Source organism: Phyllobates terribilis, unplaced genomic scaffold (assembly GCF_046119375.1).
Source record: "Phyllobates terribilis strain yellow unplaced genomic scaffold, ASM4611937v1 Scaffold_1__5_contigs__length_1240528914, whole genome shotgun sequence".
NCBI classification, from domain to species: domain Eukaryota; kingdom Metazoa; phylum Chordata; class Amphibia; order Anura; family Dendrobatidae; genus Phyllobates; species Phyllobates terribilis.
Window position 1 is genome coordinate 93873583 of NW_027362761.1, and position 19708 is coordinate 93893290.

The following is a 19708-nucleotide window of genomic DNA, read 5'->3' on the forward strand; positions in this document are numbered from 1 at the left end:
ACTGTGGTCCCAGCCACCTTGAGATCATTAACAAGTTCCCCCTGTGTAGTTTTAGGTTTATCTCTCACCTTCCTCATGATCAAGGATACCCCACAATGTGAAATTTTGCATGGTGCCCCAGATCGATGTCGATTGACAGTCATTTTGATTTTCTTCCATTTTCTTACTATTGAACCAACAGTTGTCTTCTTCTCACCCAACGTCTTACTTATGGTTTTGTAGCCCATTCCAGCTTTGTGCAGGTCTATGATCTTGTACCTGACATCCTTAGAAAGCTCTTTGGTCTTGCCCATGTTGTAGAGGTTAGAGTCTGACTGATTAATTGAGTCTGTGGACAGGAGTCTTTTATACAGGTGACTATGTAAGACAGCCGTCTTTAATGCAGGTAACGAGTTGATTAGGAGCATCTAACTGGTCTGTAGGAGCCAGAACTCATAATGGTTTGTAGGGGATCAAATATTTATTTCTCACTGCAAAATGCAAATACATTTATCTAATTTATACAATGTGATTTTCTTGATTTTTTTTGGATATTCTCTCTCTCAATGTTAAAATTAACCTACCCTTAAAATTATAGACTATTTGTCTTTGTCAGTGGGCAAACTTACAAAAACAGCAAGAGATCAAATAATTATTTCCTTCGCTGTATATGTGCATAAAATGTAGCATGAGTGTATTAATATACTCACTTACCGCTGCCTTCTCCAGGATCCAGCGCCGTTCTGCTCATCTTCTCAGTGACATCACCACAATTGCGACTAGCCGGATCACTCTATGCTCTATGTGTGAGCCTGGAAGTCTCTTTTAGAATGAAAACCTATGGAACCTTGTTCTGACGCTCCATGTGCTAACACTGTATAAGCCACTTCTGGGTCACGCAGAGCAGCATGACCCAGAGAGTCTGCAGAGCGGTGGCGTCACTGAGGAGAGGAGAAGAAAGGCGCTTGATCCCAGAGAAGGCGATGGTAGGAGAGTATATTAATATACTCACACTACAGTACATTCATATATGCACACATTTAATGAATAAAAAACTTACTGAAAATGTTTCTTTAAGACTATTAGCTTTTAAGGCTCTGTTCATACATTTGTCATCAGCTCCATAAGTATGTAACTGCTGACAAAGTAATTATCTATCACATCAGTCTTTTTTCATTAGTAGCCCCTTTGACTTTAGTGTAAAGGAAAGCACAACAGTTAATGGTATAGCATCAGTTGTTCATTTGGTTATAAAGAATGTTTTTTCTAAGGCTGAATTTACACGTACGTGAAACGCAGGCGTTGCCCGAATCACAATCCAACAGGCAAGTCTCCTGACCTGAGCATACTGCTTCAAAAGAATATATAATACAGCTAGCTTAAGAATGGAGACTCACCAGTTGGCCTGGGTATTGTGGTCTAAGTAAGGTCCATGTTTCACGAAAGAGTGAAGCACTAAAGTCAATAAGTGAGATGATGGATTTGGGGGTGTTCGATTTGAAGACACCAGTATAAAAGTCTATCATTCATTATCCTCTATGTCTAACTCCTCTACAAATTTGACACAATCAATATATTTTATAAACAACTTACAGAATGCAGTTGATTTTTTATGATTTCTATTGAGCACACTATATAACATTTACATATCCACTTACTTTGTTCATACAGTACATAAGACATCAAATTCCTATTTGTACTGATATGTTATTGCTTTTTACGAACCTCCACATTCTGAGATGTCCACGGATCCTCTTTTCACTGTTGACATTTCCTTTGGGCAGGAGATGCAGAACTTCGCTCCCATCACTGGTTGGTAAGTACCATGTGGACATGATTCGCAGGTTTCAAGACCAATTGAGGAATATGTTCCTGGTTTGCACTGAGCTGAATTTTAAAACAAACATAATTTACAGAACACTGTCTACCTTTACACAGTAACTATTGCAATGCATTTGGTATTTATTATTTTATGGGGGACCAGTGTGTAGTTTTTGGCCATTCACAAGCTATTCAGTACACTGTACAGCATACAGTGGTGCTGGAAAGTTTGTGAATCTTTCAGAATTTTCCATATTTCAGCATACAATTGATATAAAACTACTTCAGATTTTCATACAAGTCTTAAAAGTAGGTAAAGAGAACCAAATCAAACAAATATGTTAAATATATTAGACTTTATCTTTTTTTTAATGAGGAAAATGATTCAATATTACGAGTCTGTGCGTGGCAAAAGTATGTGAACCTTTGCTTTCAGCATTTGGTGTGACCTTCTTGTAAAGCAATAATTGCATCTACATCTTTCTGATACTTGTCAATTACGCCCATTCCTACCTACAAAACAGCTTTCACTCTATTATGTTGGAGAGTTTTCTCTTTGAACTGCTCGCTTTAGGTCCCTCCACAACATTTCTATGGGACTAAGGTAAAGACTTTGACTTGATCATTCCAAAAGTTTAGATTCATTCTTTTATAACTATTCTTTTGAAGAACAACTTGTGTGCTTTTTTGCCAATGTTCTTTTGAGATTCAACTCATGGTCAGATGTTCTGATGTTTAGAATTTACAGAAAAAGATCAGAATTCATTGTTCTATCAATTGCGGAAAATCATCTTGGCCTAGTCACAGTACAATAGGCCCAATTCATGATACCAGGTTTTACAAAAAGTATGAGCGTTTATTGTTGTTATGCAGTGGATTTCTTTCTTCAAAATGAACGCTTTTCATTCAAACCAAAAAGCTCTGTTTTGGTGTCAGCCATTCTGATTGCCTTCTAGCTTGCACCTGTGATCTTTAGCAAATTGCAGAAGGGTAGGTGTTCTTTAGAGAGTAGTGCCTTTCTCCTTGGAATCCTGTCATACATACTACTGATGTTCAGTGTCATTCTGATGGTGAACTCATGAATATTAACAGTAGCTAATGTGATTGAGGCCTTTAGTTGCATAGCGATTACCTTAGATACTTTTGTGACCTTGCTGAGTATTATACACTTTGCTGTTAAAGTGATCTTTGTTGGACAACCAATGGGTAATGGTCTTGAATTGCCTTAATTTTTACACAATCTAACTGTGGATTGGAGGTGTCCAAACTCTTAAGAGGTTTTGGAACCATTTCCAGCTTGATAACCATCAACAACCCTTCTCCTTAGGTCCTCAGAAATTTCCTTAGTTCATACCATAATGCACTTCCACAAACGTGTTGTGAAGATCAACCTTTGATAGATGCCTTTTCGTTAAATAAAATAGATCACCCACTCACAGCTGATCCCATTGATTAAAAACATCAGACTTGAATTTCACCTTCAAATTATCTGCTAATCCTAAAGGTTCATATTTGATCATTTTCCTCAGTAAAATAATGACTAATATTTTACTGTCTAATATTTTAATTCTAATATTTTTAACTATGTTGTTTGATTTGGTTCCCTTTATCTACTTTTAAGACTTATATGAAAATTTTATGTAGTTTTTGTCAAATGTATTCAAAAATCTGAAAAGTTCTAAAGAGTTCACAAACTTTCAAGCACCACTGTATGCTTTAGTAGGTGGCTGAAATAAACAATCAGTGAAATTCTCTACATAAAATACTTTCTCCACCTAATATAGGCTAACATGCAGAATGGATTCTTATATACTGTATAAATTTCAAAAATCTCGTCGGCCCTCACAGTTCTGCAGTGTTGGGCCAAAAGATAGCAGATTTCATTATACCTGGATCTTTGTTTTCATATGGGATAGGAAATATCAGAAGTACGTAATGCATGCTTAGCTGGTAAAATGTGCTATTGTAAAAGTTGACTCAGAGACCACCAACAAACTCAGAACCAGGGGTATTATGTGCCTCTTGTACTCTAAGGCCTCATACAGACGTCCTTAAATCACTGATAGATCACGTATACCATACTTATTACTGTCTCTAGGGCTATTTACATGGACCATGTGTCCACAAAAAATTCTGGACAAATGTCTGTTTTTAATCTGAGTCTCAGATCAAAATGACCCATACAAGCTTATGGGTCCCTTAAAAAAATCATACAGCAAACATTGCCATTCGTGTGCAATTTTTGTGTTGTCTGCTTTTAAGATTTTAATGTATAGGAGAAACTTTACAATTTATTTATTTCTTGGAAATGAGGAAATCAATGATGAAACAATAATGGAAAAAAATGACACTGACTAAACGCTGATGAAACTTATATCCAAAACGTTGATGAAAAACGGTCTATGTTTTACATAAAAGAATAATCACTGATGTTTTAATGACACCTTAAGGGAGTTTGCAATGCAAACATAGTTATTCTCCATTACAGATTTGGAGACAGAAATCCCATTGGGAACAGAGAACCAGGCTGTGGTAAGACATTATCATTGATGACCATTCTCTGTAGTAGTTATCTGTTTATTTAACCAGCAGCTTAGGTTGCATGGCCAAACTTTAAAGAGGTTGTCCTATGAGCAAAGTACATTTTAATTAGTAGATATTGGAATAATAATACTTTACACAATTGTATGTGATAAAAGATAATGTTCCTGAGACTGCTGGAGCTCTTTCACACCGAGTTGATTTATAATGAGGTCAGAGGGATGGAGACGTGGCAGAAACACTTGCTCCTGTGATAAAACAGGCAGGGAAATGTGTTTTCTCAGAAAACCACAGCTGTGAGCCTCTTTTATGTCATCATATATGTGGTATATGCTAAACATGAACTGGAGCAACTATGCATGGTCCAAAATAACAACAAATAAGACTGTACATATCAGGGGCACATTTATAAGACTATCTCAGCCCTGGAACAATTTTTATTAACACATTCAATTATAGAACTGATTATTATCTCTATTATTAAAAATATATTTTGTTCGTGGGAATACCCTTTAAGGAAAAGTGCTATTTGTTTCCCAGCTGATTCATGTTTTTTTTTTACACAAAGCTTCAGTTACAGCGCTAAAAAATCTCCCATCATACAACTATTAGTTTGACTAATTCAGCATAAAATTCTGTTAGTTTTTTACCATAGCAATATGTCATCTGTTTATTTCATGCACTGGCACTTAGTGCAATCAAATAAATTATCCATGGACACATTGCGATAACAAATTAGCTCTGCTTTGTCTAAAGTTTAGCTTGAAACTTTCAGATTTATTTTAAATGGATTATGTGCCTCAGTAAGATTGTTTGCATTATAATTTTAGTAAAATATGTAATACTCAAATGACAATGTGGTTAAGGCAATCATTAACCTACTGAATATAGAGCTTCTCCTTGAAACCAAAAGTCTTGATGTTATTCTAGACTAAAGTAAACATTATACAAACCCTCCATAAAAAATGTATGCATAAAAGTAAATTAATAATGCCAAACAATATATTTGTATATATTTTTAAGTATTCTAGGAGTGATACTTTTATTGAATAACCAAAAAGAACACTGTACTTTTGCAAACTTTTGGGGCATAGAAGAATCTTCATCAGTCACTTCACATGGATCTACACCTATAACCCAAAAAATGAACCCATAGAATTGGTCAGGCAACCAACCATATAATATTATCTATAAATGCCTGAGATCCTTGTCAATGAAAAATACATAAACACACACTCACACACATATCAAAACAGTTCAGCTTATGGAAACCACAAAAGACACAACCACATAAAAACAATTAAAATCTGGAGAAGAGGGAAGTTGATTTTCAAAGAATTATGAAAGATGATATGGGAAAAGTAGATGCTACAATGCAATATATATAATGAAAAAGGCATAGGCCCATCAGATGTTATGCTACTAATGCTACCAATACTGGTAAGAACCACTAAATAGTGCTACATAGCCAGTGGGGTTAGAAAAAATGCACAATATGTCGTTAGGTAGCGCTAGTGAATATTTAAATAACAAAGAGGAGCATTATAGGGGTAATGTCTCGGGGAGAGTGAGATGCTGATGTGAGGAGTCTTATAAGCATACAATACTCTTCTGTGAAATTAAATATGCAAATTGTCTTTCAGAGAGACAGAGGACTTGAACTCTAGTGATTATTGGAAGTAGCAATTCTAAAGGTCAATATCGACCTTTTAAAGAGCCTTGTAATATTTGAGTATGTGAATATTTCAATTCCACTTGAATATGTTTACTCATCTCTAATTATTGCCCTTTTTTATAAATAATAATTTTCCTGATGCTATAAAAAATGACAGAACTACGACAGCCTCAAGACTGATGAATGATGTGATCATCAGCTTCCATTTCAGACTCCCCCAGGACTTGAACTCTAGTGCCACTTATTGGAAGTAAGAATCCTAAAAGTCAGTATCAACCCTTTATCGAGGCCTGCCACATTACTTAGGATAAAAGCCAAACCAGACACTCTGTTTGAAGATATATGTTTCAGGATATTTTCCCCTCATCAGCTCACAGTAATATGTAGTTTACATATTTTATTTCCCAGAGAAGCATTGCATTCCCTATGAGACTTCTCTCACCGGCATGTCATGCATGTCTCTCGGCACAAGAAAATACATTACCCCTTTGATCCCTGTCAGATGCTTCTCATCCAGCCAAATTAGACCTCTTGTTTTGCACTAATGAGAGGCAAACACTCCAAAACACTTATCTGCAAATAAAGCATCTGGTTTGACTTTTATCCTAAGTCATGGGGCAAGGCTTGTTAAGGGGTTGATATTGACTTTTAGGATTGGTATTTCCACTAAGTGGTCACTAAGGTTCAAGTCCTTGGGGTCTGAGGTGAAAGTTGATGTTCCCCTTAAATCGTATGGTTGTGCAGTTGTTTAATTTTTGGTGGCTTCATGATAATTATGATTTTTACAAAGGATAACGAGAAGAGCGAATATTTTCGAATGGAATTGAATTCTACTGAAACATTACAAAAATCCGCATTTGTCAGAATGCTAATTTTTTAAAATTCATTTCCATGTGGATTCAGCAAAATGGTCGCCAACTGGCCACCTTTTTGCTGAATCGTAAAGGGTCATTAAAAGGTTAAAAAAAAAAAAAAAACTTGTACTCCCCTTCCTTACTGCTCACCTCTCTGGCTGTTATTTACCTTCCCCCGTTTTGTCCTCAGCATATGTCGTGATGTCATGGTCCAATTTGCACAGAAATGTCCTAGGCCTCATCAGGACCAGAAGTCCTGGCCTGTGGATTCAGCCTTGGCGGCTGTGATAATAAGGTGAGCCCACAGCTGGACCGGGTCGGTGAAGAGCGGAGGGGCCATAGAGATGATAAGCATTTGTTTTATTTTCTACATCTTATGTTTATTATGCTATGGGGTCTACAGAGACCCTAGAGTAGAAAAGGGGACATTCAAGTAGCAGAGAATAACTTCACTGCAAATTTAATTTCTCAGGAAAATCCACGCAATTTGATATATTTGAATTTTGTCAGATTACATGCTATATTTTTTAGGCATTTCACTGCACATATTTAATGGTATTTATTTAACAACTTTTAGTGTTCACACATTTACTGGCTACTATTTTACATTTTTCTCTGTTCATGAACTAGTAATGGTATATCTCAGCAACTATATTCCATTGTCACACTCTCATCTGCTCTTTCTTTATCGGATGCATAACACTTTACACATCGTCCTTGTAGATTCAATATTCTCTGCAATTCAATCTCCCTCGTCTGCTGATTTTCAAGTGTTTGTGTCTTTTTCTGATTTCAATAAACTGATATACCGGGAGCAGCAGTGTAGACTCACAAGTAGACCAGGGGATGGTGAGTAAAGTGCATTTTTTTTATAACAAACTGTGCCTCTGTTAGAACTCTGTTAGTTTTTTTCTATCTTGCTGGTCACATGACCTTTTTTGCCTATTTAATCCTGCTCCGCCCTCCTGGCCTTGCTGGACTTCATTGTAATTTCTACTCTTAAGTTAGCCTGGTGCTTAGTTACCTTTCTCAGTCAGTTTAGCTAGGTCTTCGGACCTTTATGTTCTTTGTTGTGTGTTTGTCTTTTACTGCTACAATTTCTGCTAGGAGGTGTCCAACTTTATCCCAGTCCCTAGTTCTTGTACGGATCCCTCCCTTGCATCTATAGGTCTTCGTACAGACTAGCCGAGGACTTTAGCGGGTCTGATCGCAGGATCAGGTTCCCCGTTACATCGTAGGGATCTAGCTTAGTTCTATTGTAGGGACAGATCTCCTTTCTTTCCTTAGCGCTTGTAGCAGATCATAACAGTAAGTCCAGCCCAAAAATATCTCTAAGGAAAGACTTCCTGTTTCCATCATGGTGTCGGTTCAGGATTTGGCTCAACGCCTGCAGGGACTCTCTCTGGAGGTGGCCGAGCTCCAACAACACGTGAGTAGCTGTTCTGGAGCACATTTTGTGGAGCCAAAGGTACGTTTGCCTGATTTATTTTTTGGTGATCAAGAAGAATATTTTTCCTTTAAAAATGCTTGTTTGTTGTATTTTCGTTTGAGACCCAGATCCTCTGGTGATGAATCACAGCGCATAGGGTTCATAATGTCACTTTTGCGCAAAGAACCTCAGGGATGGGCCTTTTCTCTCCAACCTAGTGATCCATGCTTTAGATCAGTAGATAGTTTTTTTTCTGCTTTGGGTTTGTTGTATGATGATCCTGATCGTGTCTCATCAGCTGAGACTGAATTGAGACGTTTGAGGCAGGGATTAGGTAATGTGGAAAAATATTGTTCTCACTTCCGTCGGTGGTCTGCCCAGGTGGGGTGGAACGATTCAGCTTTGAAAAGTTTGTTTCTTGCGGGGCTAGGTGAAAGGGTTAAGGATTTGCTGATTGCTTATCCCACACCTGGAAACTTGCAGGAGGCAATGCAATTAGCTATACGGGTGGATAGGAGACTGCGTGCAAGGGTTAATGAGAGTAAATCCACTGCCATGTCAGCTCCGAGTCTTGAGAGGGTCTGTACTGACTTTGGAGAGCTGATGGAGATTGGGGCGATGGCACCCCGCTCTCAGGAAAAAGACCGCAGATCTTCTGAAGGTTTGTGCTTTTATTGCGGGAAATCTGACCATTTTATTAAGAACTGTGTGCTTCGTATGAACAAAGAAAAAAAAAGGTCAGTTACGCCCGTATTGCCTGTTTAAATACTAAGGGGGTATTTCTTTCTGCTACTACTGCTGCTCAGGAAGAATTAATTGAATTTCGGATATTTGTGGATTGTGGTTCTACTCTGAATGTGATTGATGGGGGATTCTTGGAAAAACTTAAATTAAAACCCAAACCTTTGTCATCCCCTATTGCTGTGGTTTCTGTCGATGGCTCCCCCTTGAAAAGTGTTACTCACAACGTCTGTGAATTTCCCCTCACTATTAATGGTATTCACCAAGAAAATTTGGATTTGGTGGTATTAAATAATTTGCCTTCTCTAGTAATTTTGAGGTTACCCTGGTTAAAATTGCACAATCCTGTACTGGATTGGTCTACCAATGAAATTAAGTCCTGGAGCCCTAAGTGTTATGACAAGTGTTGTAACGGACGTATTGCTGCGGTGGAAAAAGGGGAATTACCTGTACCTATTCAGGATTTTTGGAGAGTTTTTTCTGAGGAGGAGTCCAAAATTTTGCCTCCCCATAGAGACTATGATTGTACCATTGAATTTGTCCCTGGAGCGACTCTTCCTAAAAGTCATTTATTTAATCTTACTATTCCTGAGAGAAAGGCTTTGGAGGAATACATACAGACAAGCTTGGCCGCCGGTCACATTAGGCCTTCCAAGTCTGCTGTGGCTGTTGGATTTTTCTTTGTTAAAAAAAAGGACGGCGGTTTACGTCCTTGTCTGGATTTTCGTGAGATTAATAAAATTACTGTACGCAATCCTTACCCACTGCCATTGATTCCTGATTTGTTTAACCAGTTAGTGGGGGCCAAGTGGTTCTCTAAAATTGATCTCCGGGGGCATACAATTTGTTGCACATGAAGGAGGGTGATGAATGGAAGACTGCTTTTAACACTCCTGTGGGTCATTTTGAGAACCTGGTTATGCCTTTTGGTCTTACCAATGCTTCAGCATTTTTTCAGAATCTTATTAATGACATCCTTAGACCTTTGATCGGCAAAAATGTTGTTGTGTATTTGGATGACATTTTGATTTATTCACCGGATCTGGAGTCTCATTGGCGGAGCGTACGTGAGGTATTACAGTTATTAATTGACAATTCGCTTTTTGCTAAGCTGGAGAAATGTGAGTTCGCTGTACAGAGAATTAGTTTTTTGGGCTACATTATCTCCAGCGAAGGCTTTGAGATGGACCCTGTGAAGGTTCAGGCGGTTCAGGAATGGCCTAGGCCTATTGGTTTGAAATCGATACAGAGGTTTTTGGGTTTCGCCAATTATTACAGAAAATTCATTAAAAATTTTTCTATCATTGTCAAACCACTGACCGATCTCACCAGGAAAGGTGCTAATGCAGTTCAGTGGACTACTGAGGCCATTGAAGCTTTTGTGTTTCTAAAGGAGAGGTTCAGCTCTGCTCCCATCCTTATGCAGCCTGATGTGACTAAGCCGTTTTTGGTTGAGGTTGATGCTTCTTCGGTGGGGGTCAGTGCGGTGTTGTCTCAGAAAAACAAGGATGGAGTACATCCCTGTGCTTTTTTTTCAAAAAAATTTTCTGAGACTGAACTTAATTACGATATTGGTAATCGGGAATTGCTGGCTATTAAACTCGCATTTGAACACTGGCGTCATCTCTTGGAAGGTGCTGAATTTCCCATTCAGGTTTCCACTGATCATAAAAATCTGATCTATCTTGATGCTTCCAAGCGCTTGAATGCCCGTCAGGCTAGGTGGGCACTTTTTTTCTCGCGGTTTAATTTTTCCGTTACTTACATCCCGGGTACCAAGAATGTTAAAGCTGATGCTTTGTCTCACAGCTTTTCTCCCATGGTCGGTGCTGAGGAGGAGGGGAGCATTTTACAAGAAGGTGTTGTGATTGCTGCATTGGACTCCATTTTGGAAGATGAGATTCTTAAAGCACAGGAGAATGCCCCATCTAACACTCCCCATGGGAGGCTGTTTGTGCCTAGGACCTTTAGGAGAGATTTGTTTGTTGAGTGTCATGAGTCTCGGTTGGCAGGTCATCCAGGAATTTCTGAGACCAAGAGACTTGTGGGTCGCAGTTTTTGGTGGCCTGGATGGCAGAAGGAAGTCATTAAGTGGGTGCGTCAATGTACGGTGTGTGCTAGATCTAAGTCTTCACATACTCCTGCAGCGGGGTTGCTTTGCCCTCTGGAGGTTCCTAGTGCACCTTGGACACATCTAGCTATGGACTTTATTACTGACCTTCCCCCCTCTGAGGGTTTCACAGTCATCTGGGTGGTCGTGGACCGTGTTAGCAAGATGTGTCACTTGGTCCCTTTCATCAAACTGCCCTGCGCTAAGACACTCGCTAAGGCCTTTGTCAAGGAAATTGTCAGACTACATGGCGTTCCTACTGACATTGTTTCGGATAGGGGACCTAAGTACGTGGCTCGTTTTTGGCGTGCTTTTTGTGACAGGTTGGGAGTTCATTTGTCGTTTTCATCCGGATATCATCCTGAGTCTAATGGCCAGACAGAAAGGAAGAATCAGGATGTTGAGCAGTTCTTGCGTTGTTTTGTGGCAGACAATCAGGAGGGGTGGTCTGAGTTTCTGCCACTTGCTGAGTTTGCTCTTAACAACCATACATCCTCTTCTGCTGGTTGTTCGCCTTTTTTTTGTTGTTCTGGGAGACATCCGTCTTTTGGGTCATTCTCCAAATTGGTATCGGCTGTGCCTGAGGAGGAGAGTTTTTCCGGTGATTTGGAGAGAGTTTGGACGGATGTGCGTGGTAATCTTCAAGAGGCTAACAAAAAATCTAAGAGGTACTTTGATAGGAAACGGCAAGAGGTTTTGTTTGCTATTGGTGACATGGTTTGGTTGTCCTCTAAGAATCTGCGGTTGAGGATTCCTTCTAAAAAATTGGGTCCCTAGTTTGTATGGCCCTTTAAGGTGCATTAGGGAGTTAACCAATCTGCTGTTAGGTTGGAGGTTCCTACCTCCTGGAAGATTAATCCGGTGTTTCATGTTTCTCTGTTGAAAAGAGTTTATGTGTCGGATGGAGACGCCTCTGCCACTGTTCCTCCGGTGGTGGAGGACGGTGAATATGAAATTTCCCGCATCCTAAATTCTAGACGGTATAGAGGGAGTTTGCAGTATCTCGTCGCTTGGAAGCTTTTCGGACCCGAGGATAACTCATGGGTGAGGGCGGATGATGTTTCTGCTTCCAGACTTGTCAGAGCGTTTCACAAGAGGTTTCCTGATAAGCCTGGGCCTAGGGGATCCTCATAGAAGAGGGGGTACTGTTAGAATTCTCCTGTTAGTTTTTTTCTATCTTGCTGGTCACATGACTTTTTTTGCCTATTTAATCCTGCTCCGCCCTCCTGGCCTTGCTGGACTTCATTGTAATTTCTACTCTTAAGTTAGCCTGGTGCTTAGTTACCTTTCTCAGTCAGTTTAGCTAGGTCTTCGGACCTTTATGTTCTTTGTTGTGTGTTTGTCTTTTACTGCTACAATTTCTGCTAGGAGGTGTCCAACTTTATCCCAGTCCCTAGTTCTTGTACGGATCCCTCCCTTGCATCTATAGGTCTTCGTACAGACTAGCCGAGGACTTTAGCGGGTCTGATCGCAGGATCAGGTTCCCCGTTACATCGTAGGGATCTAGCTTAGTTCTATTGCAGGGACAGATCTCCTTTCTTTCCTTAGTGCTTGTAGCAGATCATAACAGCCTCGAGACTGGGATTTTCTGAATGTGGACCCCTTTCAAGGCAAGTTGAAAGCAGCTTCTTTCTGCTCAAACCATGGGTAGCATGAATCAGATTCTATGTTATTTCAGCCTTGTATGTTTTTCAGAGAAAACATACATTTAAAAGCTAGCCCTTCACCCTTTAGACTGAAATGTTGATCCCTATACACACATAAGAGGAGACCTGTCAGTCTAGGGGAGCAGGGCAGGGAGAAATCACCGGAGACCAGCCTCTTGGACTAGTCACCCAAGACACATGTACAGTTGTGCTCAAAAGTTTACATACCCCAGCAGAATTTTTCCTTTCTTGGCCTTGTTTCAGAAAATATGAATGATAACAAAAAACTTTTTCTCCACTCATGGTTATTAGTTGCGTGAAGCCATTTATTGTCAAACTACTGTGTTTTCTCTTTTTAAATTGTAATGTCAACCAAAAACATCCAAATGACCCTGGTCAAAAGGTTAACATATCCTAGTGATTTTGACCTTATAACATGCACAGAATTGAACACAAATGGGTTTGAATGGCTACTAAAGGTAACATCCTATCCTGTAACCTGTTTGCTTGTAATTAGTGTGTGTGCATAAAAGCTGAGTGAGTTTCTGAGATCAAGACAGACACTTGCATCTTTCATCCAGCCACTGATGTTTCTGGATTGTGAGTAATGGGGAAAGCAAAAGAATTGTCAACGGATCTACGGAAAAATGTAGTTGAACTGTATAACACAGGAAAGAGATACAAAAAAATATCCAAGGAATTGATAATGCCAGTCAGCAGCATTCAAACTGTAATTAACAAATGGAAAATCAGGGGCTCTGTAAAAACCAAACCACGGTCAGGTAGACCGACAAAAATTTTGGTCACAACTGCCAGGAAAATTGTTCGGGATGCAAAGAAAAACCCACAAATAACATCAGCTGAAATTCAGGACTCTCTGAAAACAAACGGTGTGGCTGTTTCAAGATGCACAATAAGGAGGCACTTGAAGAAAAATGGGTTTCATGGTCGAGTTGCCAGAAGAAAGCCATTACTGCGCAACTGCCACAAAGTATCTCGCCTACAATACGCCAAACAGCACAGAGACAAGCCTCAAAACTTCTGGAACAAGGTAATTTGAAGTGATAAGACCAAAATTGAACTTTTTGGCCACAATCATAAACGTTACATTTGGAGAGAGGTCAACAAGGCCTATGATGAAAGGAAAACCATTCCTACAGTAAAGCACGGAGGTGGAGTGCTGATGTTTTGGGGATGTGTAAGCTACAAAGACACAGGAATCTTGGTAAAAGTTGAAGGAAAGATGAATGCAGCACGTTATCAGCAAATACTGGAGGCAAATTTGCACTCATCAGACCGGAAGCTGCGCATGGGACGTAATTGGACGTTCCAACATGACAGCGATCCAAAACACAAGGCCAGGTCGACCTGTCATTGGCTACAGCAGTACAAAATGAAGGTTCTGGAGTGGCCATCTCAGTCTCCTGACCTCAATATCATTGAGCCACTCTGGGGAGATCTGAATCACGCAGTTCATGCTAGACATCCCAGGAATTTACAGGACCTGGAGGCTTTTTGCCAAGAAGAATGGGTAGCTTTCCCATCTGAGAAAATAAAGAACCTCATCCACAACTACTACAAAAGACTTCAAGCTGTCATTGATGTTAGAGGGGGCAATACATGGTATTAAGAAGTGGGGTATGTGAACTTTTGATCAGGGTCATTTGGATGTTTTTGGTTGTCATTACGATTTATAAAGAGAAAACACAGTAGTTTGACAATAAATGGCTTCACCCAACCAATAACCATGAGTGGAGAAAAAGATTTTTTGTTATCATTCATACACTCTGAAACAAGGACAAGAAAGCAAAAATTCTGCCGGGGTATGTAAACTTTTGAGCACAACTGTACCTGGACAGTTTTTAAATGTGTTTTCTCTGAAATTATGCAAAACATACCTAGTTTCTATAACCTAGCCAGTCTCTAATTCATGCTGCCTTTGGATTAGGCATTATGAATCTGGTCGCAAGCAATGTTTACACCCTCTCCTATGATGACCATAAAACCCAAACTGCTTCACCCTTGTAATGGGTCCCAAGAACCAATAATACATAGATTGTATCCAATACATATTCTGAAATTGCAACTGGCACATGTACAATGTACACCAGAATATTTTTAAAATAATCCAGTAATTAAAATGCTTGTGCAGGTAAAATACATACCGAAATCAGAAAGCGGCATTACCAGATGGCCGGGGGTCACAGTACCTACCTTTGCATTCAGATGCACGCTTTGAATGCAGGTATTCGGTGTAAGTACCAGTAGGGCAGCTTTTACAATCCATTTGGCCTTCTTCGTTTTGGTAGGAGCCAATCCAGCAGCTTTCACATGTGGTGTGTTCAAGGGAATAAAATGTCCCCTTAGGGCAATTTACTGTGGAATCATGCAAACACAAGAGTTTTATCTACATAGTTCAGTTACCAAACCGTAATGCCAAGACAGATAAAAGCTCAGAGCTGCAGGCTACCAAATGGCACTCATGCTGATCCTGTCCTTGCTAATCACAATGATAAATTCACGGTGTGTTATACAGCATGATCTTTATAGCTAAATAATAGCTGTCTATCTACTGCAAAGTTACGATCAGTTGATGAAAAAGTGCAAAGTTAAGAAGATTACCTCTGATTTATCTTAATCCTATAATGTAACTCGAGAGTTCAGCGCTCTTCATTGATCAACACATTCTAAAAGACAGATGCTCAGCTCCTTTATACAGCCAGATATCTTTTCACGCCTTATTATAACATTTAATAAATAAACCTGATTACATATTGATTTTTTTTTCTCTATGAACTACAGATGAGAATAAGAATTATGATACAATTGTTGTGAAATTGCGCAAGAGTGTCATTTGGCAAAGTCAACCTGAAAAAGTAACACACACAAGAAGTGAACGATGGCTAATATTTTGCCAAGCGAAGTACATGTAAAAATGTTTCAAACACTGATATAACTTGCAATAGAAAATATTTTTCTTTCTATTTTTTCAATTTCCATTTTGATACAAAGGAATTTAGCAGAGGCTACACATTTGCATTTAGAGCATTTGTATTCTCCTAGTGAGTGAATTCCTTGTACAGCTAATGACAGGCAATAAATGTCTCTTGGATATTCTCTCATTGATGGCCCTATTACAATATTGAAAGCCAGATTAGACAAACAGACAGACAGAAAGACAGATAGAGATATGATGGATACGATAGATAGCAAGTCAATATTTGCAGTGTTGCCCCTTCTTCTTCAAGACCTCTGTAATTCTCCCTGGCATGCTCTCAATCAACTTTTGGACCAAATCCTGACTGATAGCAGTCCATTCTTGCATAATCAATGCTTGCATTTTGCCAGAATTTGTTGGTTTTTATTTGTCCACCCGTCTCTTGATGATTGACCACAAGTTCTCAATGGGATTAAGATCTGGGGAGTTTCCAGGCCATGGACCCAAAATCTCTATGTTTTGTTCCATGAGCCATTTAGTTATCACCTTTGCTTTATGGTAAGGTGCTCCATCATGCTGGTAAAGGCATTGTTGGGCGCCAAACTGCTCTTGGACGGTTGGGAGAAGTTGCTCTTGGAGGACATTCTGGTACCATTCTTTATTCATGGCTGTGTTTTTAGGCAAGACTTTGAGTGAGCCGATTCCCTTGGCTGAGAAGCAACCCCACACATGAATGGTTTCAGGATGCTTTACAGTTGGCATGAGACAAGACTGGTGGTAGCGCTCACCTCTTCTTCTCCAAATAAGCTGTTTTCCAGATGTCCCAAACAATCGAAAAGGGGATTCATCAGAGAAAATGACTTTGCCCCAGTCCTCAGCAGTCCACTCCCTCTACCTTTTGCAGAATATCAGTCGGTCCCTGATGTTTTTTCTGGAGAGAAGTGGCTTCTTTGCTGCCCTCCTTGAAACTAGCCCTTGCTCAAAGAGTCTCCGCCTCACAGTGCGTGCAGAAGCACTCACACCAGCCTGCTGCCATTCCTGAGCAAGCTCGGCACTGCTGGTAATCAGATCCCGCAGCTGAAACAGTTTTAAGATACGGTCCTGGCGCTTGCTGGTCTTTCTTGGGCGCCCTGGAGCCTTTTTTACAACAATGGAAGCTCTCTCCTTGAAGTTCTTGATGATGAGATAGATTGTTGACTGAGGTGCAATCTTTGTAGCTGTGATACTCTTCCCTGTTAGGCCATTTTTGTGCAGTGCAATGATGGCTGCACGTGTTTCTTTAGAGATAACCATGGTTAACTGAAGAGAAACAATGATACCAAGAACCAGCCTCCTCCAGTGATGTCATTCTTACTTAATCATGACTGATTGATCGCCAGCCCTGTCCTCATCAACACCCACACCTGTGTTAATGGATCAATCACTAAAACGATGTTAGCTGCTCCTTTTAAGGCAGGACTGCAATGATGTTGAAATGTGTTTTGGGGGTTAAAGTTCATTTTCTGGGCAAATATTGACTTTGCAAGTACAGTAATTGCTGTTAAGCTGATTACTCTTTGACATTCAGGAGTATATGCAAATTGCCATTACAAAAAATGAAGCAGTAAACTTTGGAAAAATTACTATTTGTCTCATTCTCAATACTTTTGGCCATGACTGTAGATAGATAGATAGATAGATAGATAGATAGATGGATAGACCGATAGGTAGGTAGATAGATAGATAGATAATAGATAGATGATAGATAGATAGATAGATAGATAGGCACACAGATGGATAGATAGATATATGGATAGATAGATAGATAGATAGACCGATAGGTAGATAGATAGATAATAGATAGATGATAGATAGATAGATAGATTGATTGATGTATAGATAGATAGATAGATAGATAGATAGATAGATAGAAAGATAGATAGAAAGATAGATAGATAGATAGATAGATAGATAGATAGAAAAAATCAAGGCAGCACCAGCAAAAAAGGAGGGCAGGGTGCAGAGCCTCGCAGGCATAAACCAATCTTCCCATATATGTTCAAAAATAAAGGCAGCACTCCCAAACTAGAAAGTGTGAAAAATGTAATAACTCATAGTGACGGCAACTGGAAAGAAATGTATACAGTATAATAGGCCCCCCATAGTCCTCCATACAGAATAATGGGCCCCACATAGTCTTCCATACAGAATAATGGGCCCCACATAGTCCTCCTTACAGAATAATGGGCCCCACATAGTCCTCCAGACAGCATAATGGGCCCCACATAGTCCTCCATACAGAGTAATGGGCTTCACATAGTCCTCAATACAGTATAATGGGCCCCACAAAGTCCTCCATACAGAATAATGTGCCCCACATAGTCCTCCATACAGAATAATGTGCCCCACATAGTCCTCCATACAGAATAATGTGCCCCACATAGTCCTCCATACAGAATAATGTGCCCCACATAGTCCTCCATACAGAATAATGTGCCCCACATAGTCCTCCATACAGAATAATGTGCCCCACATAGAGGTAGTGTTTCTGGTGTCGCGGGCCAAATAAAACCACCCTGCGGGCCACATTTGGCCCACAGTTTGACATGTGTGATCTAGATGTACAAAAACGCTACTCATTGGGTGAAATATGCCAATGTGCTGCAGAAAAAGGACATTGTATTCACACAGACTATGCTGTAGATGAGATATAGCTGTATATGCTATCAACTACATTCTTTGGCCCTCCTGAAAAAAGACACAGCTGCAGAGAAGCGCAATTGAAGTTAATTTGAATTTCAATTATCTCGTTGGCTTTGCCAGGGGCACGTCTGGGTCCCGTTTCTCAGGGAGACAAAAGGCCTCAAATCACTAATCAATGTGGGGTGTACAGTTAGGTCCATATATATTTGGACAGAGACAACATTTTTCTAATTTTGGTTCTAGACATTACCACAATGAATTTTAAACAAAACAATTCAGATGCAGTTGAAGTTCAGACTTTCAGCTTTCATTTGAGGGTATCCACATTAAAATTGGATGAAGGGTACCTAGCCTAAATGACACAAGGGAAATAGCAAAGACTATGATAACCACATATTTTCCATTTCTGGACCACCACATAGTGGTTGTCATTGCACAGTAGGACCCCATTCAAAGTTTTGCTATAAGACAAAAGGCTTTTTTCATGGCCAGTCAGCTAACAACACTAGATCTGCCACACAGGCCTACAATATGTCCTTCTACATTTCCATTTGTCAATTAAAGATCTGCATCTCCAAATATAAATCTCACAACTGCACAGTATATTTTTTCTTGGCTTGACAAAGACCTTCCATGGCTGAAATGTTGCTGTAGAAGATACCCGGTGCCTTGGATTTTTGAAGAATGTGCACAGTATCTTTAGTTCATGCACTATTTATTATGGTATCTTATATTTTATTATTAAGTGTTTATATTTGCATAGTTACAGCCACAGGCTGACTAGGTTCTGAAAAGTAGGAAAATTTGCTTGTCCGCACATGACTTCAATTATGCATATCGCACGTGACCACCCACTCAATAGGCAGCAGACTGGAATCAGGACATTGCAGAAAGAGCGCATGCAGAATTTTCGCTGAAACTCACAAAACCCCTTTAAATGGGTTTTCCACCATTATTTTACCGCTTTCATTTGTCCTACCTCTTCTTAACAATCCCTTTTCTAATATACCTTTATTACCTGTGCTGCTTCTATGGGTCCCGTGACTATGCCCAGGCTCGTTGGTATGGGTCACGTGACCATGTCCAGGCTCGTTGAGGAAGAGTGCCCATTGACACAAGCACCTATTTCAGCTGAATGTGTATCCATACCTCCATGTGCAGAAAAAGTTATACAAGCCACTGGTAGATGACGTCATCATGCTACTCATGGGTGGTCATGATGTCACTGACGTGCCGACACACTCACCTGTGCCAAGTATAGAACAAGTAGAGGACGCTGCTCAATGTGGGAG

General features: G+C 39.8%; 1 protein-coding gene across 1 annotated transcript in view; it reads right to left on the reverse strand.

Annotated features, from left to right (window-relative positions):
* The window catches only part of SVEP1 (sushi, von Willebrand factor type A, EGF and pentraxin domain containing 1), a 469484-nt gene that overhangs the window by 230359 nt on the left and 219417 nt on the right, over positions 1–19708 (reverse strand). The window contains exons 17-18 of the mRNA XM_073664736.1: positions 15011–15172; positions 1705–1866 (exon numbers count right to left, since the gene is read on the reverse strand). Coding sequence (XP_073520837.1) covers positions 1705–1866; positions 15011–15172 — 324 coding nt within the window. The remainder of the gene's footprint in view (positions 1–1704; positions 1867–15010; positions 15173–19708) is intronic.